Source organism: Solea solea, chromosome 20 (genome assembly GCF_958295425.1).
Source record: "Solea solea chromosome 20, fSolSol10.1, whole genome shotgun sequence".
In the NCBI taxonomy this organism is placed as follows: Eukaryota; Metazoa; Chordata; class Actinopteri; order Pleuronectiformes; family Soleidae; genus Solea; species Solea solea.
The window spans coordinates 10,883,001-10,907,448 of record NC_081153.1 but is presented as its reverse complement, the minus strand read 5'-3'; the positions used below and the strand labels follow the sequence as shown (position 1 = coordinate 10,907,448).

The 24,448-nt window shown below is 42.9% G+C and overlaps 1 protein-coding gene across 1 annotated transcript in view; it reads left to right on the top strand.

The window, feature by feature from the left end:
* col16a1 (collagen, type XVI, alpha 1) overlaps window positions 1–24,448 on the top strand; it is a 59,064-nt gene that overhangs the window by 24,215 nt on the left and 10,401 nt on the right. Inside the window, exons 9-51 of the mRNA XM_058619946.1 lie at window positions 1,589–1,621; window positions 4,399–4,440; window positions 4,725–4,757; window positions 4,910–4,954; window positions 5,304–5,342; window positions 5,460–5,522; window positions 6,314–6,358; window positions 6,444–6,539; window positions 6,840–6,878; window positions 7,395–7,439; window positions 7,879–7,914; window positions 8,912–9,034; window positions 9,699–9,734; window positions 10,419–10,454; window positions 10,563–10,616; window positions 10,836–10,886; window positions 10,976–11,119; window positions 11,904–11,939; window positions 12,860–12,967; window positions 13,262–13,384; window positions 13,473–13,526; window positions 13,625–13,666; window positions 14,018–14,053; window positions 14,144–14,188; window positions 14,286–14,354; window positions 14,447–14,500; window positions 14,753–14,779; window positions 15,676–15,729; window positions 15,847–15,891; window positions 16,006–16,077; window positions 16,638–16,691; window positions 19,087–19,140; window positions 19,309–19,428; window positions 19,632–19,667; window positions 19,782–19,838; window positions 20,558–20,602; window positions 21,277–21,321; window positions 23,234–23,287; window positions 23,380–23,433; window positions 23,541–23,594; window positions 23,683–23,727; window positions 23,840–23,893; window positions 23,986–24,063. Of these exons, the coding sequence (XP_058475929.1) occupies window positions 1,589–1,621; window positions 4,399–4,440; window positions 4,725–4,757; window positions 4,910–4,954; window positions 5,304–5,342; window positions 5,460–5,522; window positions 6,314–6,358; window positions 6,444–6,539; window positions 6,840–6,878; window positions 7,395–7,439; window positions 7,879–7,914; window positions 8,912–9,034; window positions 9,699–9,734; window positions 10,419–10,454; window positions 10,563–10,616; window positions 10,836–10,886; window positions 10,976–11,119; window positions 11,904–11,939; window positions 12,860–12,967; window positions 13,262–13,384; window positions 13,473–13,526; window positions 13,625–13,666; window positions 14,018–14,053; window positions 14,144–14,188; window positions 14,286–14,354; window positions 14,447–14,500; window positions 14,753–14,779; window positions 15,676–15,729; window positions 15,847–15,891; window positions 16,006–16,077; window positions 16,638–16,691; window positions 19,087–19,140; window positions 19,309–19,428; window positions 19,632–19,667; window positions 19,782–19,838; window positions 20,558–20,602; window positions 21,277–21,321; window positions 23,234–23,287; window positions 23,380–23,433; window positions 23,541–23,594; window positions 23,683–23,727; window positions 23,840–23,893; window positions 23,986–24,063 (2,475 nt within the window). The remainder of the gene's footprint in view (window positions 1–1,588; window positions 1,622–4,398; window positions 4,441–4,724; window positions 4,758–4,909; window positions 4,955–5,303; window positions 5,343–5,459; window positions 5,523–6,313; window positions 6,359–6,443; window positions 6,540–6,839; window positions 6,879–7,394; window positions 7,440–7,878; window positions 7,915–8,911; window positions 9,035–9,698; window positions 9,735–10,418; window positions 10,455–10,562; window positions 10,617–10,835; window positions 10,887–10,975; window positions 11,120–11,903; window positions 11,940–12,859; window positions 12,968–13,261; window positions 13,385–13,472; window positions 13,527–13,624; window positions 13,667–14,017; window positions 14,054–14,143; window positions 14,189–14,285; window positions 14,355–14,446; window positions 14,501–14,752; window positions 14,780–15,675; window positions 15,730–15,846; window positions 15,892–16,005; window positions 16,078–16,637; window positions 16,692–19,086; window positions 19,141–19,308; window positions 19,429–19,631; window positions 19,668–19,781; window positions 19,839–20,557; window positions 20,603–21,276; window positions 21,322–23,233; window positions 23,288–23,379; window positions 23,434–23,540; window positions 23,595–23,682; window positions 23,728–23,839; window positions 23,894–23,985; window positions 24,064–24,448) is intronic.

The window sequence follows — 24,448 nt, the reverse complement described above, 5'->3', positions numbered from 1 at the left end:
GTGAAAGTGGCATCGCGACTAATTAAACCAGACATGGGCATTTTACAGGCATCCCTGTCCGGCCCGCGGTATGTCAGTCATAAACACAGATGAACAAGTATTTATGATGCGCACGCAATAAAACTGTGTTGCTTTTATTTTGAAAAGCCTGACGTATGGACGCGCGTATCTGAGTCTGCACAGCGACAGGTGACGTTAGCCAGTCCGGTACCTGGCCCCCTAAAAATGACGAATCACGTTTAAAAAAGCAAAGTTAATTCCGAATGGCACGTTTTCAACAAGACTTGGACTGCTTAATATTTCTTTACAGGCGTCATAGGTAAAAGCTGTGTGCTTACTTTGTGGTACACAAATCGCTGTGTTTAAGGATTACAATCTGAAATCGCCACTACGTGACCAAACACGAAGACAAAGAACTTTCTGATGAAGAGCGCGCAAAAGGAGTCGGAGGCAGCCTATATCGAAGACAACGTTAATAAATACTAAATAAAGTACCAGCTAATAGAAAAGCAAAGAAAACGTGCTGAGTTGCGCCGTGGCGAGTCGCGCCTTGGCGGAACTGGGTAGTGGAAAAGCACCATAACCGTATCTCATATAACTCTGTTCACCGGTTCACTAAAGCAATGTTGTGCATGATATTCCATCAAAATAGAATTATAATAGATGCCCTGTTTTGTCCACATATTTGTAGAAAGTTTGAAATTTCTACTTCACTTTAAAGTAAGGTTTTGCGGTAGCTAGAACAAGGTTCGATCATAACAACAGTGACCACCATACCAGCGGGGCAGGGGCTTATTTGGCTCATCTGGGCTACACTGTTATACAAAGGTAATGCCTTTGCAACATCGAGTAGAATCAGGCTTTAGTGCAGCCGCTCTGTGCCTGTGTTTGGGTCACAGTAGTCACTGCCCTCCTCGAGTATGACAAATCTCACCCGCACTGTTTCTTATCTTCTTACAGTGTAGATCTATTTTTTCCCCTCTTGCATTCAACCCAGCTCCCAGCTGAAAGGTCATCTTGTTGTCGCGAGGCCCAAAGGCTTCTTTGTGTCTCATTTCCCCTGGCCTCAATGTGTTTCTGTAGCTGACTTGAACAAATAGTTTCCTTTCATTTTCTTAGTCCCTTTTCCATCTTTTTTTTTGTCTTGTCTGTAACGCTGTGCAGTTGGGTCAATGTCTTCATTTGCCTCAGGGCTCATTATGTGCATTTATTTTATATTTCTTTGCTGATCTTTCAGCTATTTCCGCCCACCTGGAATAATAAAAAAAGAAACACGGAGCTGCCAGGGATTGGTGTTATGAGGTTTTTGGTCAAGGGTTTTCACAACTTATAGACTAATTACATGCAGCAGGTTATAGTGCTGTCAAAATGTAAAAAAAAAGAAAAATATTTCTGTGGATGGCCTTCAAAGCTATTGGTTTCAGTGTGTGTGAATATTAGCAGAGCCGTGAAACTGTGAGTAGTAGTGTCTAAAAATAGACCAAAAGTGGAAAAAAACCAAAACTCATGTTCAGATACAATTAGAGATGCAAAAAGAAAATGATGTTAATTCCTTTTTGTTTTCTGTTTTCATTTCACACTACCACAGGAGATTTTTTCATCCAAGGATCTGGCAGAGAAAGTAAGTCTCACATTTCCGTGCAATGGATTCTCCATGCAGCTGAATGTCTGTTGTGATGTGTGAGATGGGATGGCACAGTGGCTTAGACCAGAAAAGTCACCTCAAATCAAGAGAGTCCTGGGTTCACAAAACATTGTTGTTTTTTTCTAGTTCACTGCCAGAGACGGCCCTGGTTTAACCCTCTAGATTCTATACAGTTTTAAGACTAACAAGCATAAACATGGATAAAGATACTTAGAGAGATTTAGACAGGGAATGCAATGTGCAGGCATAATGAATGTGTGTATGTCCGTCTTTATAGATCCTCACATGTGCCCAGCTTACTGACTGATTTACACCTCATTATCCCCCGAGTCTCAATCGGGAGTTTCCGTTGCCTATTAATTTTGTCATTCACCTATAATACGCATGTTCTGTTCACAAATAGAATACAAAACTCTAGACACTTCATTATGTTGCTTCTGTGTGTGCTTACAAATGCAGCTGGTCACCTCCCCTGACTTCCTCAATGTAGGTTATTACTCAGGCTTGTGCATGGAGCATTTTCCTCCCACTGGGGGCACAAAAAAAAACTAAAAGTGACTTTTCTTCTGTGTTTTGAATTTCATTTGGTCAAACTACATTTCTTTTTTTTTTTACAATAAAAGGCAGCACGGTACCCACAGGAATCCATAACGCAGCCTGATATCTAGATTGTATGCGCTGCAACACTGACAGTTATGCCAGACAAGACATTATGCATTAATACTATTATGGTAATAAATGATCTGAATAAGATTTGGTTGCTGCTGCACAATCCTAAACTTGAGCTAGAAATCAATTTTCATCACAGTGCTCTTGTCATGCTGCCTCAGCTATTCCTATATGGGTTGTTCCTGCTACATCAGTGGCTTCATGGTTATGTAAGCTAAAAAGGCTCTGCTCCACCAATCAGCATGAAAACGCTGTCCCAAAACTAAAATCCCAATCTACTTGCTATTTTTTTTTTTTTCTCCATCATAATTACAAGTCACCTTGCATTTGAGAATGTGGTACTAATTCCTCACTGATTTGGAGAAGCACCACCCCGGAGACTGTTGATTTATGTTTTGGCCGTCATTATATTTTCATTAGTATGTGCCAGGCCTTGCACTTGTTGTGTCGAAATCTGGCAGACAGAGAGACAATGCTAAAAATGAGCCCGGTGGGATGTTTAATACCAAAAAGCACGTCTCACTGACAGGATGTTGGCGCCCGAATTTTAGCCTTGATCCTCCTCTCTCGTCGTCTTCTGAGATGCTTAAGCTGATAAAAGGGCATAGGCTTTGGCATGCATCATGTACAAGGAGAGCCTCCGTATTTGAATGTTGGATTGGAGAAAGTCTGTTTGATATTGGCCACTTCAACAAGTGCCACAAACTGATATTATTAAAGCTGCTCAATAACAATAAGAAATGAAGAAGAAGAAGACAAAAACTGCAAAGCCTGATGCTTGTAGCACTTTTTAATACAGTAAACATCATATTTTTACATAAACTGATTCATAAGATGGAGAAAAAAAAAGGAACTGACACTGCAGGTCTGATCTCCTGCGCCTGCTGCGTCAGGGTGTTTCAGCATTTAGCAAGTGAACAATGTACGTCTTGCTGCATTGCCCCCACGTGGCCAAAGGAACTGAAGGCACTAATGCTAAAGCCAGCGGCGTTAATTGAACGGATAAATCCCTGAATTGAACCTCTTCTCTTAAGACGCCTCTCATATAAGAAACCTTCATTTATTTGCATGATTCCGCAGTGACAGCAATATCCACTGTCGAGCCATCCGTTATTTTTGTTGATGATAAACAAACTAATCCTCATTAAGAGTTATAATTGCGGCAGAGTGGGCAAAGACGTTTTAGTGAGGGGGAGGGGGGGGGGGGGGAAGTGTGCTTTACAGCGACGCGCAAGAGAGGCAAGGCAAAGACAAGGCCACTGAGGTTTTATGTGAAATTATATGAGGACTTGACTGAGCCGATGTTCAGAGATGAGCTCGGAAACAGTGACTCATCATTGCAGCTGGTTCAGCCCACCACTGACAGATTTGTAGCTTGTAAGAGGGAGTGAGGAGGGAGTAAAAGAGAGAGGGGGGGGGGAGACCACTCATTGTCTGTCTGTTGTCTCAGCGAGTTCGTACTTACAACTTCAACATACGCATACTTCCTGGTGTGTGTGGAAGCAATGCTGCGAGAGACACCGGGTGTGTGGATTCGGCTTTAATTACTCGCTTCCACTAAGAACATTATGCAGTTATTTAGAATGGTTGTTCATATTCAGTGTGTGTGCGTGCGTGCGCGCGCCCGCCCGTGCCCTCATGTGAAGTGCAGCTGGTCTGCTCACTCCTGTGCTGTGGGAATCAGACATTCCTATTGATCTCCATCTCCCATGGGAAGTGTGTGTGTGTGTGTGTTTGCTTGCGTGTGTGCCCACTTGCCCACCTTTCATCCTTTTTTTTAAACCGCATACTGTAGCAGCCACAGTTTAGCTTTGTGTAACAGTGCCACCACCTGGTAACTACGGATATTTATTTATTTTTCTACTTCTTAAAAATCCACTTTTACTCAGACACACAACTCCTTCCAGTGAATATTAAACAGCCTCGTAACGATTGTTTCTGTCTGTGTCTGCCTGTAGTGTGCTGGTTGCAGGAAAATGTAAGGATCGCTGGATCTTTACTTGGCTTTTCCCCACGAGAACATGATGTGACACTGTGGCTTGTGTAACATTGTGGTTGTGTGTGTGTGTGTGTGTGTGTTGCAGGTTGTAAATCTTGCTGGGTTGAAAGGGGAAAAAGGTGACAGGGTGAGTATGAAGGACATGAGTATTTACTGTACTGAGGCTTGTGTGTGTGTGTGCTAAAAGTAATATGAGTGGAATGTGAGATGTCGTTACATGTGCCCAGACAAGCCCAGCACTGAATACTAATACCTTTACAACACAATATGATGCCGCTATAGTCTAATACAGAGTGATTCTGGCTGTGATCCAATCCGCCATCTTGCTGATATGCATTCTTCAAAACCCCTTTATTGTGTCCCCTCACTGACAAGTAATCATTCTTTTCTTCTGCCTTCTCTCCGTCTCAGGGTGATGACTGTGCTGGCAGCCAGTCAGGTCCAGTAAGTAACTTTTCCATTGCGTCTCATTCTCGTGCTGTGCCTCAATTTTTTACACAAAAAAAGCATTGTCTCCTTATTTGGCATGCAGTAAGCCAAAAGAATACGGGACTCTATGATAGTACATTGCCAACCAAGTGTCTCTATAACCTCAGTGCACACAAGGACCCAAGGGCGAGAAGGGAGAGAGAGGCGAGCCGGTAAGTGCCAATCCTCTGCACAGCACACCAACACGGCTTACCCTTGAGCTATTTAGTTTGAACTCCATTCAAAGCCTAATTTTAAGCATCCGCTCTCATAACAGTTATACTTTGGGAGTGAGTGTGTGCTTGTATTCTTATAACAGCAAGTCACCGTTTGTGCATTTCATTCACAGACAGTGTTTTTTGCATCTGCACATTATTGCGTAATGGGTCCTGCTGGTCGTCCGTTTGGGTTAACGACTGGTGGCCACAGTGTCGTTCCCCGCACTCCAGTAGTGTGTGTATGATGTCTCTTTAGAGCCAAATCATTGATCCGCTTCTTGTCTCCGCTTCCTCTTCTCCACAGGCGGCGCCTGCCAACTGGGGCGAAGCAGCAGGATACAAGGTGAACGGTTCAAGACATGTTGGTGACCAACAGTGAAGATTCAGCCTTCTCACAGATCTTCTAATTACTTTGCTGTATTATTTTCACCCCTTTCTCTTTCTCTCTGGACCTACACAGGGAGTCAAGGGTCAGAAGGGAGAGCTCGGTCCACAGGGTCTCACAGGCACTCCAGGGAAGGATGTACGTGTGTGATGTATTCCTTTGCTCTTTTTTTTTTTTTACTTTTTGTCTCACGACCATACAATATGAGACAAATGCTACTGTGAGCCAGCCTTGACAAACATGTGGACCTTTATCAGCCTCAGAAGGAATATTTAGCAATCTTATAGGGTATTACTGTTTAAGCTTGGACCCCCCCCCCCCCCCAACCCCCCTCCCCCCCTTTAGCGTTAAGTCATCCTGTTAATGCCTGTTAGATTAGGCTAGAGCAACAAAGCTTGCACAATCAATGCTGCCTCATTGACTGTGCTCTGCGTCTCTCATGCAGGCAGACGCCTATTCAGGAAGACTTAAACCTTTTAATCTTCCCTGTTCAGCACAGTGATCCTGTAGGCGCATGAAAAGTATGAGGAACAAATTACAACGCGTGTGTGCTCTGAGATATTCCCCTGGTTTTGGGCTTCTCTCTCACACACACACACACACTCACGTTTAACTATTCACCAGGCTAAGTGGTTGTCGTGGACAGATGGATTTGGTGGTGGATAGATTTTCTTAAGCCTCCCATCCATCTGACATCGTGAATATGAATGTGCTTGTTGATGTGACTTGAATCAGGCAGGCGGGAAATACCGCATATGCACTGCTGAGGATAATGCGTCTCCGAGACTCACGCAGTTCCCTCTCTCCAAAAAAAAAAAGAAATGAGGGAAATCAACAATGATCTTTGGCAAAGATGAAGCTAATGGCGATGGTGTCACTCACTCATATTGACGCCATCATTTCATTCTGTCTCTGTCACATTTTCCCAGGGTCGAACAGGGACCATCTGTGTTGTCGGTCCCAAGGGACAGAAGGTCTGCATGCAAGTGTTTCTACCAACAAATGTCACATACGGTGCGTGAGGCTCAGTTTTACAGAGCTTTGTTAAACTCGTTACAGGGTACGCCAGGTATGGTGGGTCCCGAGGGGTTGGCCGGGGAGCCAGGGAAGCCTGGACGCCCAGGTCTTCCAGGACTTGGAATACCAGGCCTACCAGTAAGTGTGATTTTTAATTAAAGAGGAAACAATGAAGAAGCCGTTTGGATTGTGTCATTTCACTGATTGCTTTTAATGTCCTCCACCCCCCCCCCCCCCCCCCCCCCCCACACACACACACACACACGGTTGCAACAAAAAAAAAGTTGTTTTATTAGACAATGCTGTCAGAAGTGCAGGGCAGGACTTGGCACGGCTCCTTCTTTTGGAGCAACTTTCATTGCCCTTCACAAAAAGCCTAAAAGCACTTTCAGAAAGGTGTGTCAGATGATTTATGTAATTGTTCTTCCCTCCTGTCAGGGTCCTCCCGGTGAACCAGGTGGTGCAAAAGGAGACAAGGTAGGTTTGACTTTTTTTTGTCCTGTTTCTTAGAGCACGTGGAAATGTTCAGAGTTAATTTATCAGCATAATAAGATGTGACTTAGTTAACATAAAAATAAAGGAACTGTAACAAATAAACAGCAGCTGAAAACAGTTGAAATCCTGCCAGTCCAAGAAGTAATGTTAGTGGAACTGGTGTAAATGTGAGACAGCTGACTTATTTACTATACAGTTTAACAAAGCTGATGAATTTCTTTTTAATTAGTTCAACAGCACATTCAGTGGATTTGATGTGGATGTGAGCTCATCTTCGATGATCCATCCAAGCATATTAACATAATCATAAAGCTAATAACTCCATGCGTGACTTTTCTTGTTTCATCAACTTCATCTTCTGTGGATCAAATAATTGTTACGGTTCTTAGGCTAGCAAAACCCAAAAATGAGAAACAAAGTGGAGACGGATGTTCTGAGAATGATTTTCAGGGTAAAAATATTCTAATGGTTCATACAGTTTTTTCTTTTTGTTAACAGGGAGATTCAGGATCTCCAGGAGGAGATGGATTTCCAGGAGACCCTGTGAGAGCTTCTTTTTTAAACACTGCATTATATACTTGTAATGTAGAGCTGCAACTAACGATTATTTTCATAATCGATTAATCTGTCGATTATTTTCTCGATTAATCGATTAATCATTTGGTCCATAAAATAGAGGTTATCAAATGTCTTGTTTTGTCCACTTTTAATGATTTTAATGATTTAATGATATCCAGAGCAAAGAAATGAAGAAAATGTTCACATTTAAGAAGCTTAAACAATTGGAAAATATTGTTTCAATCATGAAAAAAGCTTCAAACCAATGAATCGATTATCAAAATAGTTGTCGATTAATTTAGTAATCGATTAATAATCGATGAATTGTTTCAGCTCTGTTGTAATGTATGCATGAGTTTACAGTAGACACTATTCAATTCGCTGACACGTCAAGTCTTTGATTTGGGTTCTGCTGTTTTCACAGGGACCAAGAGGAACGCCTGGGTTTAAGGGAGAGAAGGTATAAACTGCACCCTATCAACACCCATCTTTAACTCTATGGGCCCTATTTACAGTATGTGACGCAAAGTGCATGTTCTAAAGTTAGTGGCATGGCAGGCTTATTAGGGCCTGTCCGACTCTTTTTATTTTTTATTTTTTTGCTATTTACACAGCGTGTAATCTTGGTGCAAAGTGAGGTGCAAGGCCGATCAGAGAGCAGCTTTAAAGATCAGGTGCACCGGCGCCTGGTGCATTGCTATGTAAATGTCAGGAAACTGGAGAAGTGAACAATTCGCTGCTGAGCTGAAAATCAGTGATTAAATAGAAAGATTTAAGGAACTTTAATAAAGAAATGTGCTGAAGGCAGGTGAGAAGTTAAGAACCAAGTGGCTGAAGTCGATGGTGATGAGACAGGAGCTCATTGTCCCGCTTGATGTGCAGCTGCGATTCAAATTATTGTTGTTCACCATGTAAGGCGGCACATAGTGACAGCGCTGACGCGTGAGACGCGTTCGTATTTTCGATTCTCCGGTAAATCAGCACTGTAACAGTTCACTCGTGGAGAGGACGAAGAGACAGAATTACAGTAAAGAGATGGGAGTCTTGTAACCTCGCTGTGAAGGATGAAGGGTGTGCCTGTTTTCTGTGTGCTTTTACGCCCAGCCAGCACCCCCCCACATTTATGAGTACATGGTCCTTTGCCCATCTGTCCCATCAACAACTCCATGAGACTGTACAGGATAAATAAATGCACTGACATTCAAAATGCATCTAACTGAAGAGGAAGAGGAGGAGGAGAAGCGGACACAAGCAGAGTGCATGTGGACCGTGAACAGACCTATGTTGGTGTATTATTTGCGCCGCTTAAATAAGCATGAGAATACGTCATTGGCACGGGGGCAGTGCACCAACATTGTGCCTGAACACACCTCATTTAAGGACCGTGAAATTAATTTAAAGACGCAAGATATCTGCATGTACGCATGGACTCTCATCATTGCAATGTGTGTCTCCAGGGTGACCCGTGCGAAGTTTGCCCCGTGGTTGGTACAGACATGGGCAACACAGTGGCTCTGCAAGGAAAGTCTGGTCCCAAAGGAGAACCTGGATTACCGGGGACAGGAGAAAGAGGATTGCCTGTAAGTGCAGTGGTTTGAAACTGTTGTGAAGTTGTTTTTTCTCCCGGACTTTCAATCTTCCCTGATCCCACTACATGTTTTATAAGGGAGTTGGAGAAACAGTTGGAAATAGCAGATGACCTTGAGCATATTTATACGCCGTGTGTATTTTACTCCTCTTATCAGTTTGAAGAAACAAATGCTATTTTTACCCCGTGGATGCATTTACTGCTCACAGTGATGCAGCATCTGAAGGAGCAAAAACTTGAAAAGCCATGTTTTTTCCCCCCCCCTCGACAAAAGGTAATTTATTTGTAATATAAACTTAACCGGTGTTTTACGTCGAGTGAGTTAGACCTCAGCATTCAGTACAGTACTGTGCTTCTCTTTCTTTTCATTGTGCATCCTCCCACTTACCCCAGCAGGTAAAATTGGAATTATTTATGGGGGAAAGGGAATATAAATCTAAAGCCTTATGAGATTCTCGGTGCAACGATTTCCAATAGTGCCAGCATCCATCTGTCATACCTGGTTATAGGAGAAGGAGAAGAAGCTGGAGCAACAGAGAGGGAGGGAGGAGTGAGATATGACCTCGCTCTAACAAAGCTGAACTAACAGCACCTTAACTTCCCAGCTCATCGCCGTCTTCACTCTTCTTCTTTTACTTATTTTTTTTTTTCACCAGGGGCCTGCAGGTGCAGATGGCAAGTCAGGAGAGAAGGTACGGAGTTCCCCCGTCATTCGTTTACAGCATGTGGTGCATTCTTATTCTTTGGAAGCATAACTCACATCTGTATTCCTACACATTCAGATATGCTAACCTCAGCAGCGCAGTGCGCTCTCTCCGGAGTTAACCCTCTAAAAACATAAATAAGTCCACACACGCACACAAACTCACACGTTGAGTCTTTAAAAAGGTCCAGTGCAGCATTTAAGCCTTAGGGAAGCTACCATCTTGTGTAGCTGTGTAACTATAGCAGCCTGAATGTACAAGTCAGCCAGACCGGAGAATTGTGAGGTCCTTTCTGGGGTCCAAAGGCCACCGTACCGTAGTTCCCTGACACTCTTGGGAAAGAGAGAGGGGTGAGCGAAGAAGTCCTGCATTTGCAGTCTCACCATTAGTCACATCTACTGTTGAGACTTCAGGGAGAACGGCCCTAATTTTTAGAGAACCAAAACTGACCATACAAGAGATTCGATTTTCCCCACAGGTGGAACGTATTAGTGTGGTAATAAAAGAACAACAAAAAACATTTCACAAGCCCGTCTTTGGGGCACAGCTTACCACGACATGTGCTTTAAGAGACACATTCTTTTTCTTTCTTTCTTTCTTTCTTTTTTTTTTTTTTTTAAATCAGTCTGTGAATTTCAGTTACTGAAGTGATCCTTTGTTTCCTGTCTGCAGGGGAGTGCAGGCAGCAAAGGAGCCGATGGTAAGCCGGTAAGTTTCAGATTTGACTTCTTTTAAACAGAATGTGTCACCTCACACGTTCCCCGATTCTGTGATGTCGTGAAATGAAACGCGCGCATGTGTGTGTGTGTATGACAGGGAAAATCAGGACCACGCGGACCCATCGGCAAAGAAGGACAGAAAGGTGTAAAGGTAGGAGAATATTTAAATATCAAACTTAAGCTGAAGTGGATGTTTGGCCGTACTCTTGATTGCTTGATTCTAACCTTGATCATCATGTGTCATTAAATAAAGTAAGTCAAGGTTGTACAGTTTTGTTAAGGTTGTATTACCACATCATACATGCAAAAAAATCACCAATAAATTGAAAACATTGTTTGATACTTGACTTTATTCTCTGCCGCTTTACAGGGAGAGCAAGGGCTGCCTGGGCTTGGTCTACCTGGCCCAAGGGGTGAGCAGGTAAGTGCGGACATAATGTGACGCTCTTTGCATCCGTTTGGCTAAATTGTCATGCACAACGACCTTCCTGACTCCCTGCTGTTTCTCAGGGCCAATGTGGCACGTGTCAGCCGTCCGAAGTTGGCAGCGGGCCTGCTGGTTACAAAATGCCAGAGGGAACGAAAGGGAAGCAAGGCGAACCGGGCCCTCCAGGGCCTGCCGGACCTCCAGGTCTTGGAGCTGATGGCAAACAGGTGTGAGTGCTCTGTAAGGATAAGGTAGTCATGGCAGGTTTATTACTAGAAAGGCGGCATTTAGAAATGATGAACTTGCTTTATCTTAGAGTCCTTAAATTGAAATAAAAAGTATTTGGTCAAAAATATCAGGTGAGGAGAGGTCAGGGCCTCAATACTTTCTGCGTGTTGAAGTTCAGGAGCCAAATACACACATGATGCAGATTTTCTGGTTTTAAAAAGCTGAGCTTGAACGTCGCTGCCTTAACACGGGATTCCTCCTGTAGCTAGCAAGCAAAGCCAACAACAACAAAAAAAGACCTACAGTTTCTACACCCTTACAGCTATTAAGGAATTTTCATCACAATTAGTTATAGAAATCACATTATACATATCCCACTAATCTAATGTAGCGTCTTGCTTTCCTATTTCATTCCCACAGTGAATCAGATTAAACTGCAGCCATATGAGTGCAAACTTTGGGACGCTGAGAGATTCACCCCGAGGGAGAATCACCTTACAAAGCTTATTGTACAAATAGGATATGCAGGGATTCTCCTGTTACTGCGGAATTGTTACTAAGTGGAATAAATCTCTCTTGGGTTCTGTCACCCCTTCCAATTACATGCTGCGTGCCTTTTTGGATAGCTTTATGTCAATAGTTATTTTACCTGAATGGAAAGAGGCTTGCTCAGTATAACGCGCACATGACTGCACATTTATTAAACAGTGTTTTAAGTGTGCACGTGTATGCATGTACTGTATGGGCATGTATTTGTTTATCATCGTCTTCTTTCTCACACAGGGCCCACCAGGTCTCGCTGGGACAAAGGGAGAAAAGGTACATTTTCGGTTATATCTACGACAATATCCTCACATTATATTATGTGGTACAGGCAGAAGGAAGAATTGCAGTATTTATATTTACATTTTGTGCTTTGGCAGACGATTTTAGCCAAAGAGACATCAACACTGTAAGGTTATTTTGAGTCACTTATGGCCTTAAAGGAATACTTCATCGATAACAGTAACAACTGTTAGCGTAGCTGTTAGCGACGATGGCGCACACTGTTTACATTCCGGGAATGAGGTCCCGTCCCCCTACGAGTGGGTCTAAAAAGTGCAGCATTAGCGTCGCAGTTTCAAGCCTCGGACCAAGGCTTGGATCAAGTGTCACTGGTGGCCATGTGACAAAGAATACAATGAAGATATTTTTCGACTCAGGGGAAACTGAGGTTGGGAAGCACAATCTTTCAGAAATACCACCCCTATTCTAGTAATACAAAGCAATGCAAATGGGTTTAAAAAAGTATTCCTTTAAGCTACAGCCAGACTTTCTTACTTATTTTGATGTCTTCTGGGAGAAGGAATATCCACAGGAAAATGAACCTGCATGGTTTCAAATGACATTTCAAGGGACATCAGACACACTGATATTATATCCACACCAAGTCTGTCTTTTGAAGTGTTGGAATCACAAAAATGAAGAAAAAAGGAGACTGCTAATAGAGCAAGGGGTCGTTTCCTTGAAGCCTTTTCACAGAAATACTTGGACTTCACGAGGTCAGACAACATAGTATACTATATCTTGTAGTCCTCTTTCATCTCACTTATGTCCTTATACAGTATAAATAGGTGTACCTTACCTTAAATAAAAGGGATTAAATAAAAGGAAAACCTGCAACAAATCCATCAGCTTAGTATTTTGACATTGAAAGAATTGTCTTGCCCCTTTTTTCAATGCATTAAATTTTTTACCAGGGTGAACTAGGAGACACAGGAGATAAGGGACTGGATGGAGTTCCCGGAGTCCCAGGACTGCCTGGAGAGCCTGGTCGGGATGGATTAATGGGCTTAAAGGGAGCGAAGGTACAGACTTCCTGAACCGAACAAGGTCAACGTTGCTGCACTATATTTTGCATCTCCCCAATGCTCTTCTTTTAATTACTGGTTGTCTAAAATGTGGCAACATGTGCTGCGCAGCTCTCGTCCCATTCCGCAGACCATATGTGATAGAAATCTAGATCTAGGGTCCATCCACTAGGGAGTCTTAATTACAGGTGATACAAGATGCCACTGGTCACATATTCAGACTAATGATGCTTTCCAGTGGCTAAAATTAGAGTTTGATTGTTCGTTTTTTGTTTTGTTTTATTGTGCCAGGGTGAAGCCTGTACCAGCTGTCCTTCTCTGGGCACAACAGTAGGTGAAGGTGTAGCTGTGCCAGGCCAAAGAGGAGAGAGAGGAGAGCCTGGTCCTCCAGGAGAAGGGAAACCTGGCAGGAATGTAAGGGGATCTGTGTATTTATTTATCCACGTCTGCTTCTCTGCACCCAGAGGATTGCTGATGATCATTTCACCTGTTTTATTTCCAGGGAAAACCAGGCTTACCAGGTGTGCAGGGACCTGCCGGTCCCAAAGGAAACAAGGTGCCGATGTCTTTCATGTTAGCATTTTTACAAATAAATGCAAATGCTTATTTCCATACGCAGATTTTAAAACCTGTGTTTTTGCCATCCCCCTCTAGGGAGAAGCTGGAGTTCCAGGAGTCGGCCTTCCGGGACCGCAAGTAAGGCTGGCATGTGTTTAAAAAACGTGTGGATCATTAAAGACGTCTAATGTAGACAAGTGATGCTGCTCTGTAACATGCAGGAAACACACGGCTCCGAGGAGGAGGCATTCCAGCTGTGATTTCATTAATGTACACCATATTCTCCTTTGATCTCCTTTGAGTGGAGGTTTCCTGCCTCCAAGATCTAACAATACAGTCACACAGCCATTCAGAACTTATTTTCTCTCAAGCCCGGTGATTCAACATGGGCTCCTCTAACCTCTAAAACTGTCCCCCCTCCCTCCTCTCTGCTTTTCCTCCTCATCTAAACCAGCTTTTTTGTCTTGTTCTCTATTATTCATGCCACAGGGTGAAGAGGGACCAAGGGGGCGACCAGGGCTTCACGTAAGTTTCACACATATTTGCAAAGTCCTGCAATTCAAAAACCACCTATTTCGTATTTGGTCTAAATGTGTGGGGTTTTGTTTTATATAGGGACCTACTGGAACCACAGGATCAACTGGCCCTGCAGGGGAAAAGGTAGCACAAAATAAAGTGGTTGAAAATCAACTCATTGCCGCAATATGCAAATGAATCCAAAGAAGCTTTGATACTGACAGAGTTTCACTGCTCACAGGGCTCCAGAGGAGACGCCGGGCTTCCAGGACCGCAGGGACCTCCAGGCTTAGGAGAAGCAGGGCCCCCGGTAGTATACAACGGCGTGTTTTTCCATGTGAAACTAATGTTGTGCTTTTATACTGTCAAACACTGTTTCCTATTTTACATCTCGACCCACAGGGTAAAGACGGAGCCCCTGGCTTTCACGGAGAGCCAGGAACTGATGGCAGACCCGTGAGTTTGTTTTGTTCGTTTCATTTCTGATGCGCACGTGCGTTTCCTTTTTTAAAATTTTAGCATCTTTGGGAGTTGCCCTCGATTTAGTCGCCATTCGTAACCAAGGTTGTCTGCCTCGATCCACAACAGAGGCAATGTCTGCTCCTATCTCATCCTCTGTCCCCTGATCTACACTCAGGGCTTTCTACTGGAACAACACAGCAAGAGTAACTAGATGTTTGTTTGTGTGTGTGTGTCTTGCTCTTGCAGGGATTTGACGGAGCTAAGGGGGACAAGGTAAGTCTACCATTTTGTTCGGATGAGGGGATCTGGAAGGGTTTGAATATAAGGGGGTGGAACAGATGGTAATCACAAGAGATGGTTCAACAGACACCAAGCCACCCCCCCACCCCCACGCATCACTTTGCCTCATGAGCACACACGTACGCGTGTTGGCACACAGATGTACACGCTGGCCTCGCGGCGTGGAAAGAGAAGCAATGGAGGTGACATGTGTACTGTTGCTGGCAGGCGAGAGGAACTTCAGATTCCTTAAGAGAGTGTGTGTGTGTGTGAGACTATTAATTACTGCATTCATCAGAGCCACCAGCCGACAATGTCACTGAGAGGGTGGGCGAGGAGTGGCGGAGGTAGTGCGCAAAGGTAGGGGAGGAGTGCAAGATGTGGGACATGCTTCGTTCGACGGGGACAACAGAGGAAACGGTTGAGAAAGCTAAAAGAGAATAAGCAAGAGGGGGCAACATCAAGAGAGTTCTCAGAGCTATAGCTGTACAGCATGAACAAGAACATGTTCTGGGAGAATTCAAACACGCAGTGTTTCTGACTTAGATGTTAAAGGAAGATGGTGAGAGCAGGTGTCTTCAGTGTGGGCGCCTCTCTTGTTACAGATTTGAGATGAATTGCATCAGATTCTCATCGTAGCACCATGAATTCACTTTAGGGACCATTTCATGTAATATTATATTTTATGTTCACTCAGTAATGTAAAAGGCGTTCACAGAATTTTGACCCCCCGCCGTTATGACTTTCTGCTCTGAATGAGATTTCAGGATTCAGCAAAGATGAGCAGGTTAAGAGTGGGGCGCGTCGATTTGATACTTTCTCATAGTGCGAGGCGTAGTTTTTGCCGTTTTGCGGTTTTCAGTGAGTCTTTCCTTTGATGTATATTTCAGGGTGAACCTGGAGAGTGCAACTGCATAACCACACACTCGGGTATTGGTGGACCTGTGAGTACACACACTGACAATAATACACATATTCTGCTCTAAACTCCTGTGCTTTCTATACTGTATGTATGTCTGTTTGTGCAAGCCACTCTGATTTCCACTGTTTTTGCCTTCCAGGGAGCTCCAGGAACTCCATTAAACGTGTGGCAGCCCGGGCCGCAGGTCTGATCTGTCAACCAGTGGCCCTCTTTCATTACTTGGGCTTTGTTTCTCTTTTTTTTTTAATATAATTTGTGTGTTGTTTCATTTGTGTTCATGTCTTTATGTATTTTTTAGGGCCCACCTGGACCTCCTGGCCCTCCCGGGCCTCCTGGGCCTGAGGGTGTTACTGGAATCCAAGGACCCGAGGTAACAGAAATATAAATGAGGGGCAGTTCAATTCCTGCTGTTATTTACTTTTAATGTAGGCTTTCAGCTTGGGGGTATTTGGGTTACATAAATAAGGCTGTGACACGCTTTGCATCTTTAGGTGTCCATGATGTGCATGTAGGAAATTGACTTCCATTATGTCTGTGCAGCTCAGTCTCAAATAAGCAAAGATCAAAATACATCGAATCAGTAGTGCTTCAAGCTTTAACCCATATGGCTGTTGGGACTGTCTTTCCAGACATTAATGATTATTTGGAGGTCTGGTTTTAAAGGTTTGTAATTAAAGCAGACCTTCAAATAAAGTGCTGCTGTGCTTGAGGAGTCAAAGGTGTGAGTAAGAGATAAGATGAGGTGATGGTTAACCTGGATGGCAGACACTATTGTCTTTGACAACGGGGGCATTCTTGTAATAATCGCTGAATTATGTTCGACTGTTCTCACCATGAGCGTTTGATTCTGCCTTGAGTGTTGGTGGATATGGGAGTGGCTAGCTCTTAAATTTGGCAACGGAGAAGTTCAACCTCAGTTCCTTCTTTCAGGGTATCCCCGGGAACGACGGGATACCGGGGAAACCGGGTTTGCCTGCATACATCGTAAGTAAATTAGAGAGAAAAGGAAGGAGAGGCCGCTCACCTCCTGGTGATTTGGGGCCCTAAATTATAAATAATGCAAAAGCACAAATTAATTTATGTGCCTGGAAACAGTCCCTATTCCTCCTTTTATTACTTTTGAGAACTTGAGGTCAGAAATTATTGATCGAAGGGAATAAATTAAAGTCCAAGCATATTATTTCTGAAGATGGTTCTATTAAATAAAAAAATACAGTTATCGTGTTTCTAAAAATGTATCATATCATTAAGATTCCTCGGTCTGTACATGTTGAGGGCGACGGTAGCTCAGTGGTAGAGCGAGTCGTCTTTCAACTCGAAGGTCCTTGGGCAAGACTGCACATGGATGTGCTGTATGAACGTGTGAGTGACTGGGTGAAACGGGTGAACGGCGAAACGAGAAGAGCGCTATATAAACACATGTTTACACATGTTGCTGATATCGAAAGATGCTGCCGACGTGAGATCGAGGACAGATTTAGATTTAGTTTGTCGCACGTCAAAAGCATATGCTGGTGTTCATTTATGGAAACCTGTTGAAGTGGACATGAGGCCTTTGCGTAGGCCTACATTTTTTATGACCACTAAGCGATGAAACAAAATGAAACAAAGAGGAATCAGCAGAGTTTCAGCACTGTTGTCTTGTGACATTGTGGACAAAGGTTTTTCGGACAGTCGGTGTGAGGCCAACGTGGTAAGATAAGGTGGAGTCTGGTGAAGTTGTCAGTATTGACAGTGTGACATCATTCTATCAGGGGAAACGTGGCAGCTGACAGAGCTCAAAGGGGAACTAAGACTTCAGCGCAAGAATTAAGTAGCAGATTAATGCAGGAAACGAGACGTAAAGGGACAGTGGATGAGTGGATCAGATTTGAGACACATGTGGACTGCAGTCTGGATCTTGGAGTAGAGATTAAAGTCTCACTGGTACACATGCTCAACAAGATCTGTCTGCAACATGGATACTTGAATGTACGTACAGTGCATGGATAAGTGATGCCTTAAATAACTAGAACCACCTCTGTAACATATTTGGTGTGCACATTTTTAGACTTTGGACCACTTTTCTGTCAGGTCATGCTGTGAAAAAAGTTTTAGTTTTCATTTTGGACGCTGTTATCTTTTGATACAGTAAAGTCTTAATTGTTAAATAGCCCCTTTCCTGCCCTAACAGGTTTGACTGCTATGGAACAGTCTGTGCCTTCTCTCACTCCACTAGATAAACCTTGTGCTGCCTTGATATCACTGTAGATCCTCATTCATCTCAGTTGTAGTTCTCCAAAAGTCACTGGATCAGTACGAAACTGGACTTGTCTTCCTGAAGACGTTTCACCTCAACATCCAAGAGGCTTCTTTAGCTCTGAAGGTTGGCTGTTGAAACCCAGGAATTTAGACTTTGTGAAGTATGGGTAGTTGGAATTTGCATTTTCCTAACAACAGCTGTTGGGCTTGCTCTGGGTGTGATAGAAATGTGTTCTATCTTGTAGCATGGTCACTGAGAGTGGCAGGAGTCACTCAAGCGTCGTCCTGACCTTGGAAAAACCTCCATCACCGAATGGTGTCATAATTATAGTCTTTTTGATGAAGTCTATTAATGCACAAGGCCTTGCTCTAGTCCGTATAACGGCGAATAGGAGGCAGCGTAAAATGGCCTTTCTATATAATGGCTCCAGTTTGAACAATGTCAAATGGATTTGTAATGACTTTGAAACCAAGCCAGGTGCTATCGACAGTGGAGGGGGGTCCCACTGTTTTGATAGGCGGCGGAGCGCCTTTCACAGTAAATATGATTGGACATGTGGACCCAGCAGTTTTATCTCGGTACTATAAATAGACAGCGTAGCGCTGTTGTGGCGTGACTCTCCGTGTTTGTTTATGTGCTGTCTGAGCAGACAGAACCAGTTGTTTCTGTCTGTTTTGCTTTCTCGGTGTGACGCCTGATGCATTTCAATGGAAAGGAGAAGGTTTATATTTTCTTCATAGTGTTCATGTGACTTTCTGTTTTTAAAGCATTTTTGATTTTGACATTTCTTTTTTTTTATATAATAAATGAATTGTTAGATGGAATATTATCAGGAAATAATAATCATACTTTGTAAAAAAAAAAAAGAGAGAGAGAGATGTCTTTAATTAATGGGAAGAAACAAAGGCCTTTATTCATTTAGTCTTATTCGAGTGAGAGGACATTGAGAAATCCTGTAGCTCATTCAAGAAGAAAGAAATCCACTGCAACTCATGGAACCTTGAATCTGTTTCTCCAATTTAGTGCGGGGCCGACTATCATCAAGCGGGTTTCCCCGTAATTATTTTCTTTGAATTAATCATAAAGTTCTATAATTAACATTAATTAACTTTTCATTTCCCTAACCCCCTTTTGTAGAATCCCACTGGGCCACACCAGCTGCCTCAAGACTCCACTGGAGGAGATGGAGATGTAAGTTTAGCAGAGATACTTAGAGATAAGCTGTTGCTTTTGTCCTGGGGATGATGTTCTACCTGTTTGTGCATTTACTGTATATACATCATATAATACATCCTTACACTGAGTATTTGTGTGCATGCGTGTGTGTTTTGTTTATGTTCCTTTTTTTCTTCAACACAGGAAAACTGTGATGGGAGCTGTACCCCTGGGTCGCCCGGGGTGCCAGGCCTGGCTGGTGCTAAGGGTGAAAAGGGAGATCAGGGCAAGCCTGGTGTAACCCCCTTGGACAACTGTGACACGGTGAGAGACTGCAACTTCCTTGTCAGAACATGTTCAGCCGCATTATACGATTCTCCCCCAAATCTATGCGACTAATAGCGCCGACACCGTTTGTTTTTTGGTGGAGGCACAGCGTCAGCCTCTTGTTTTTTGCATTGCATTTTTGTTGAGGCGGCTTGTGTTCGAGCATTTCTTTGATCACTTATTCTCCTGTCTGCTTGCAGTGTTCGGAGAACAAGGAGCAGGCAACGCAACCCATGGTCAGCTGAGATCGTTGTCTTATTCTGTAGACACATGCAAAAACAAGTACTGTGAAAGTGGATTGGATATCATGCAGAATCTTTGTGTTTTATTTTGGGAACTCATGTGTGCAGACGGGAACACCTGGACTTCCTGGACTTCCTGGATCGCCTGGAATAAAAGGAGATCAAGTAAGTTTTATTCCCCCCCTGCATCAGAAGGTAAAATATAATAGATGAGACAACAGAGTCCACTGGGATGATATCATTTGGTTGATATGCATTGGACTGAAACAGAAAATAACAACCACTGTAAAAACAGATGTAAAAACTTGATATGTGTACTATATATTATTTATATGTGCAGGTTAAATGAAGAGTATAGTAGTAAGGGGGAAAAAGAAGATAATTAAGAAAACAAAGAGACTAGGGGGAGGGGTAATATAAATATAATAATCTCTCTGTGTTTTCTCATGCACAGCCAATAAGCCACAACAAGAAACTGGTGTATGGTGTGATTTAAAATGTGTTTTGTAGTTTCAGTTATTTTTCACGGTTTAGCTAAATAAAAGAAAACGTGGCCCATTTAGCCTGATGATCTAATGTTGTGGTACATATCTGCCCATGTGAACCTCTGTGAACCCCCGGTCAGTTTGCATGTCCTCCCTGTGTGTGCGTTGGTCATCTCCAGGTTTGTCCGGTTTCCTCCCACAGTCCAAAACATGCAGATTTGGCAATTAGGCAAATTGACCGTGAGTGTGAGAGTGGATGGTAGTTTGTCTTTATGTGGCCCCACGATGGACTGGTGTGTATCCCGCCTTACGTCCTATGTGAGTTGGGATTGGCACCCGATAGAAGATGAATGAATGAATGACTTCCTCATCATCTGTCTCCCTGTATCTTCACTACAGGGCGCACCGGGAGAGAGAGGCAAACCTGGAATACCAGGAAACATGGTAAGATTCTATCTGAACGTAGAGATAACCACGGTGTCACTGAAAATACAAATTTGAAGAGGAGTATGTTGCGATGTAAACTTTTACTTTGAAATGGGCTCTATGGGCACGCTCGTTTGCTGATTTCACAAGAGGATTTCAGTTACTTTGATGACACCAATTCCTAAACTACCTCCCTGCAAACTCCATCATCAATAGAACATGTTGAAATGAGAATCAATGTATGAAAAGCATTCCAATCACAGGCTTACCATAGCTTGCTATTATTACTGCAAGGGGAAAAGATTTGATTAGGATTTAGTTCAGCACCACTGCATTTTTCTCTCTCTCTCTCTCAAAGCTGAGCAAATGACTAGAGAGGAGCTTGTGTTGTTCACTGTCTGTGAGTCCACAGAGCCCCCTACTGGCCTGAGTGACAACACACTTCATAGGAACACTGCATTGACTTCTATTTTTTTTTTTTCCACAAAGCATCAACCCTAACCTTAACAAAACCACAATTTAAATTTTAAAAAGCTAACAAATCCAAATTCACAGACACACGTTCACGCTTTCCTGTGATGCTTGCTGCAGCATTCAGTTAATTGGAATAAGTTGAATCTGACTTTAACCAGAGGTGTAGATTAGCTTTCTTAGGTTTAGTTATCATTTGTCATTTGTTTTCTTGTGCACAGGGACCTCCCGGTTTCCCAGGTCCTCCAGGCCCCTCTGGTTCACATGTAAGTCTCATTTACACGTTTTGATTTCCTTTTAATCAGTAATGGATGATGGATTTTACTGCTCAGATCCTTAACTCAAGTCAATAACATTAGTATGTACAAATGCTGAGTTACAGGTCCTCTGTGAGCATTATTTTCTTAGGTAAAAACTAAAGATACTAAGGTACTTTTACATGCTGGTCAAAGTGGAGCAAATGCAAACAACAGTTGGATTCATACAGTAGATCCACCACTTCCTAACCTGCATCTGGGTACAAAATAAAGCGGACTAAACTCATTCAGATCTCGTCTTTTGACATCATACTAATGTCATTTGATCTACAGGGGAACTGACTCCTGCTCCTCCTAAACAGTGCAGCAACCCCACATTTTGATATCTAATGGGCTCATGTTATTGTTTCCCATATACTTAAATAAAATGGAATAAAGGTAACAATGTTATATGCAAACTTTACTGTACTATACAGCATATTCTGCACTTTACATTGTTTTATGCTGCACTGTTGTACAGTTTAGTCTAACTTATTAGTCTGTATATGTTTTATTTATGTTATAATTGGGTTCTGTTCAATTTTAATGCTCCCAAATTTGAAATGTCATGGTGTTTATTCCCAAATAAAGCTGCCTTTGCTCGCCTTGCCTACACTTAATGTAAATGTGCATATTTTTTTTTTATATTTCCCCATACATGCTTTCAGCGTCAGTGTGTTGCTTCTGTTTATCTTTGCCCTTTTGTCTCCATCCCTCCCCTGACTCTCTGCATTGTTCTTTAATGAATGTTATTTCAGATGAGGAAATTATTTGGTTGTCTCTTTTACCAGTTGTTCAATTACTTCCTTGTCTTAGTGATGGAGAGAGCGCCTGCAGTGCAGACAGAGCCCTCCTCCCCGTACAGATTTATTGTTTCAGCAGCGTAGAGTTGGTAAATGGATGAGCTGCATGAGCACTGCATGGAATCCATTTGCAGACTAGTAGCACTCTTGTAGCAGGTGTGAGCTTCCGCTGAGTGCAACGCTGTGTCTGTTTGTGTGAAGAAAAAAAAAACAAAACAAAAAAACAAGGTGAGAATTATGAACCTGCTGTGGAACACATCACTCATACTGAGTTGTGTGAACTCACTCACGATGATCAATTAGTGGTTTTCTTCAAACGCCCCGTTTCTCGTACATTCAGACGCACGTCCACGTCTCTCATCTTCCAGCAGTAATTACTTCTTTTTTTTAAGTGTTTCTTTTATTTCCAAAAGAAAACAGCAGCTTCCGCTGTGTTAAAACAATAATACTGATGATGAGGGCATCTTCAATTTCCTCTGACATTCTCTTGTTTGTTTGTTTTTTACACATTTCAAACTTTTCTCCCTTTCTTGTCATTAAGCGCTCGTCCGTCTTCCACTTGCAACTCCTGTTGCTTGGCGACAGATTTATGCGCGCATGAATATTAATATTATCTTCAAATTAGCGGACTGTGAAATAAATATTTTTAGACTGTGGGATCAGTCTTTAAGTGTTTGCTTTGACAGAAGTTATGTTCCCTTTTTTTTTTTGAAGTCTAAGGGAGAGAAAGCTTTGTGCCGTAAATCTGCAGCAACGTAACGGAGCAACATTTGAAAACCAAGATCCTTTTTAAAATTGCAACAAATTGAACTGGGAGCGAAGTATTCAGCCCGTGGATACAACCGTCACAGAGCTAAATTACCATCCTGAAGCCTCATAGAGGTGGAGAGCAAAGTGACAAAATCAAATGTAGACTTTCCCCGAGGGACACGATCCGAGCCAGTTAGCCGCTTCCTCTCCCTGATATTGACTTGCCGTGTCCTTGGCTCATTTCTACCAGGGGGGACTTCTCCTCTTGACGTTCATATCACATCCCATCTTTTATTTCCTAATCATTCTTCACTCCCGCCAATCTTCAGGGTCAGCAGGGTGAGCGAGGGTCACCTGGCCTCCAAGGATTGAAGGGCGAGCAGGTAACTATCTGCCAGTCAATTTCCTTGAAATTATAACATGTAGAAAAATAATTGCTTTTCTTGTTTGATTGATTGTGTGATCTTTACTTCAGGGCTCTCCTGGGACGTCGGGCTACCCAGGAAGCATGGGACCACCTGGAATGCCAGTAAGTTAACACTTGATGCCTCATTATAACAGCGGGATTGACAACAAACCTACCTAGAACATAGGCGTGTGAGTTGACATTGATTCACTGGCTATTTTATTTGACAGGGACTGAAGGGTGAACGTGGGAGCCCAGGAAGCAGTGGTCAGAAAGGAGAAGCAGTAAGCAACTGCTGCACTGGCTCCATTATGAATCTTGTGAAGCCTATGTCCAATATTTCTAACCAAAACATCCTTTTCTTTTGTGCAGGGACTTGCTGGTAACCCTGGGTACCAAGGACAGGCCGGCACACCGGTCAGTGCGTCATAAGAATTCTCTGCTCGGCAATATTTAGACTCCGGCTCCTTCATTTGTCATAACAAAGTTTAATAACTGCGTCACATTTGAATCATATCTGTGTGTGCAGGGTATTAAAGGAGACACTGGACCAGCTGGAGCTCCCGGGGGCAAAGGTGAACCGGTATGGACAGCACATGTTGTACATGCACATGATCGATCATCATAAATGCAAAGATATCTAAGATATTTATTTGTTGCTCCTTTTTTTTCAAGGGTTTCCAAGGAACTCCAGGCTTCCCAGGATCACCTGTATGTACATGCTTTAGCTTCTCTGTAGCACATAACATTACATTACATTACATGCATTGAATGTACAGTATATAAGAATTTGAAAAGTAAAAGTCTTGAAGTGGGGTGGAATTTGCAAAGACGCCACCAGGGGCGACTGAGAACTCAGTTTAAATGGATTGATGAGCGATTTATTTCAGTAAACATTTTGCTGCCAAGTTAATGGTCTCATTTGCGAGTTTCACTTTCAGCTCTTTTCCAGTAGCAAATTGTGTCAGTTTTGCCAATTATGTCCCCACTTAGAGGGAAATGGACGATAAAGCACTGCACATATGAGTGGACAAAAGTGTGATTGACAGCTAGTGTAGTTGCAGGAGACAACTGTGAATTCCCAGTTTAAAAAAAAAACAAAAACGAACCAAAGCTTTGTTTTTGCAACCAGAAGACG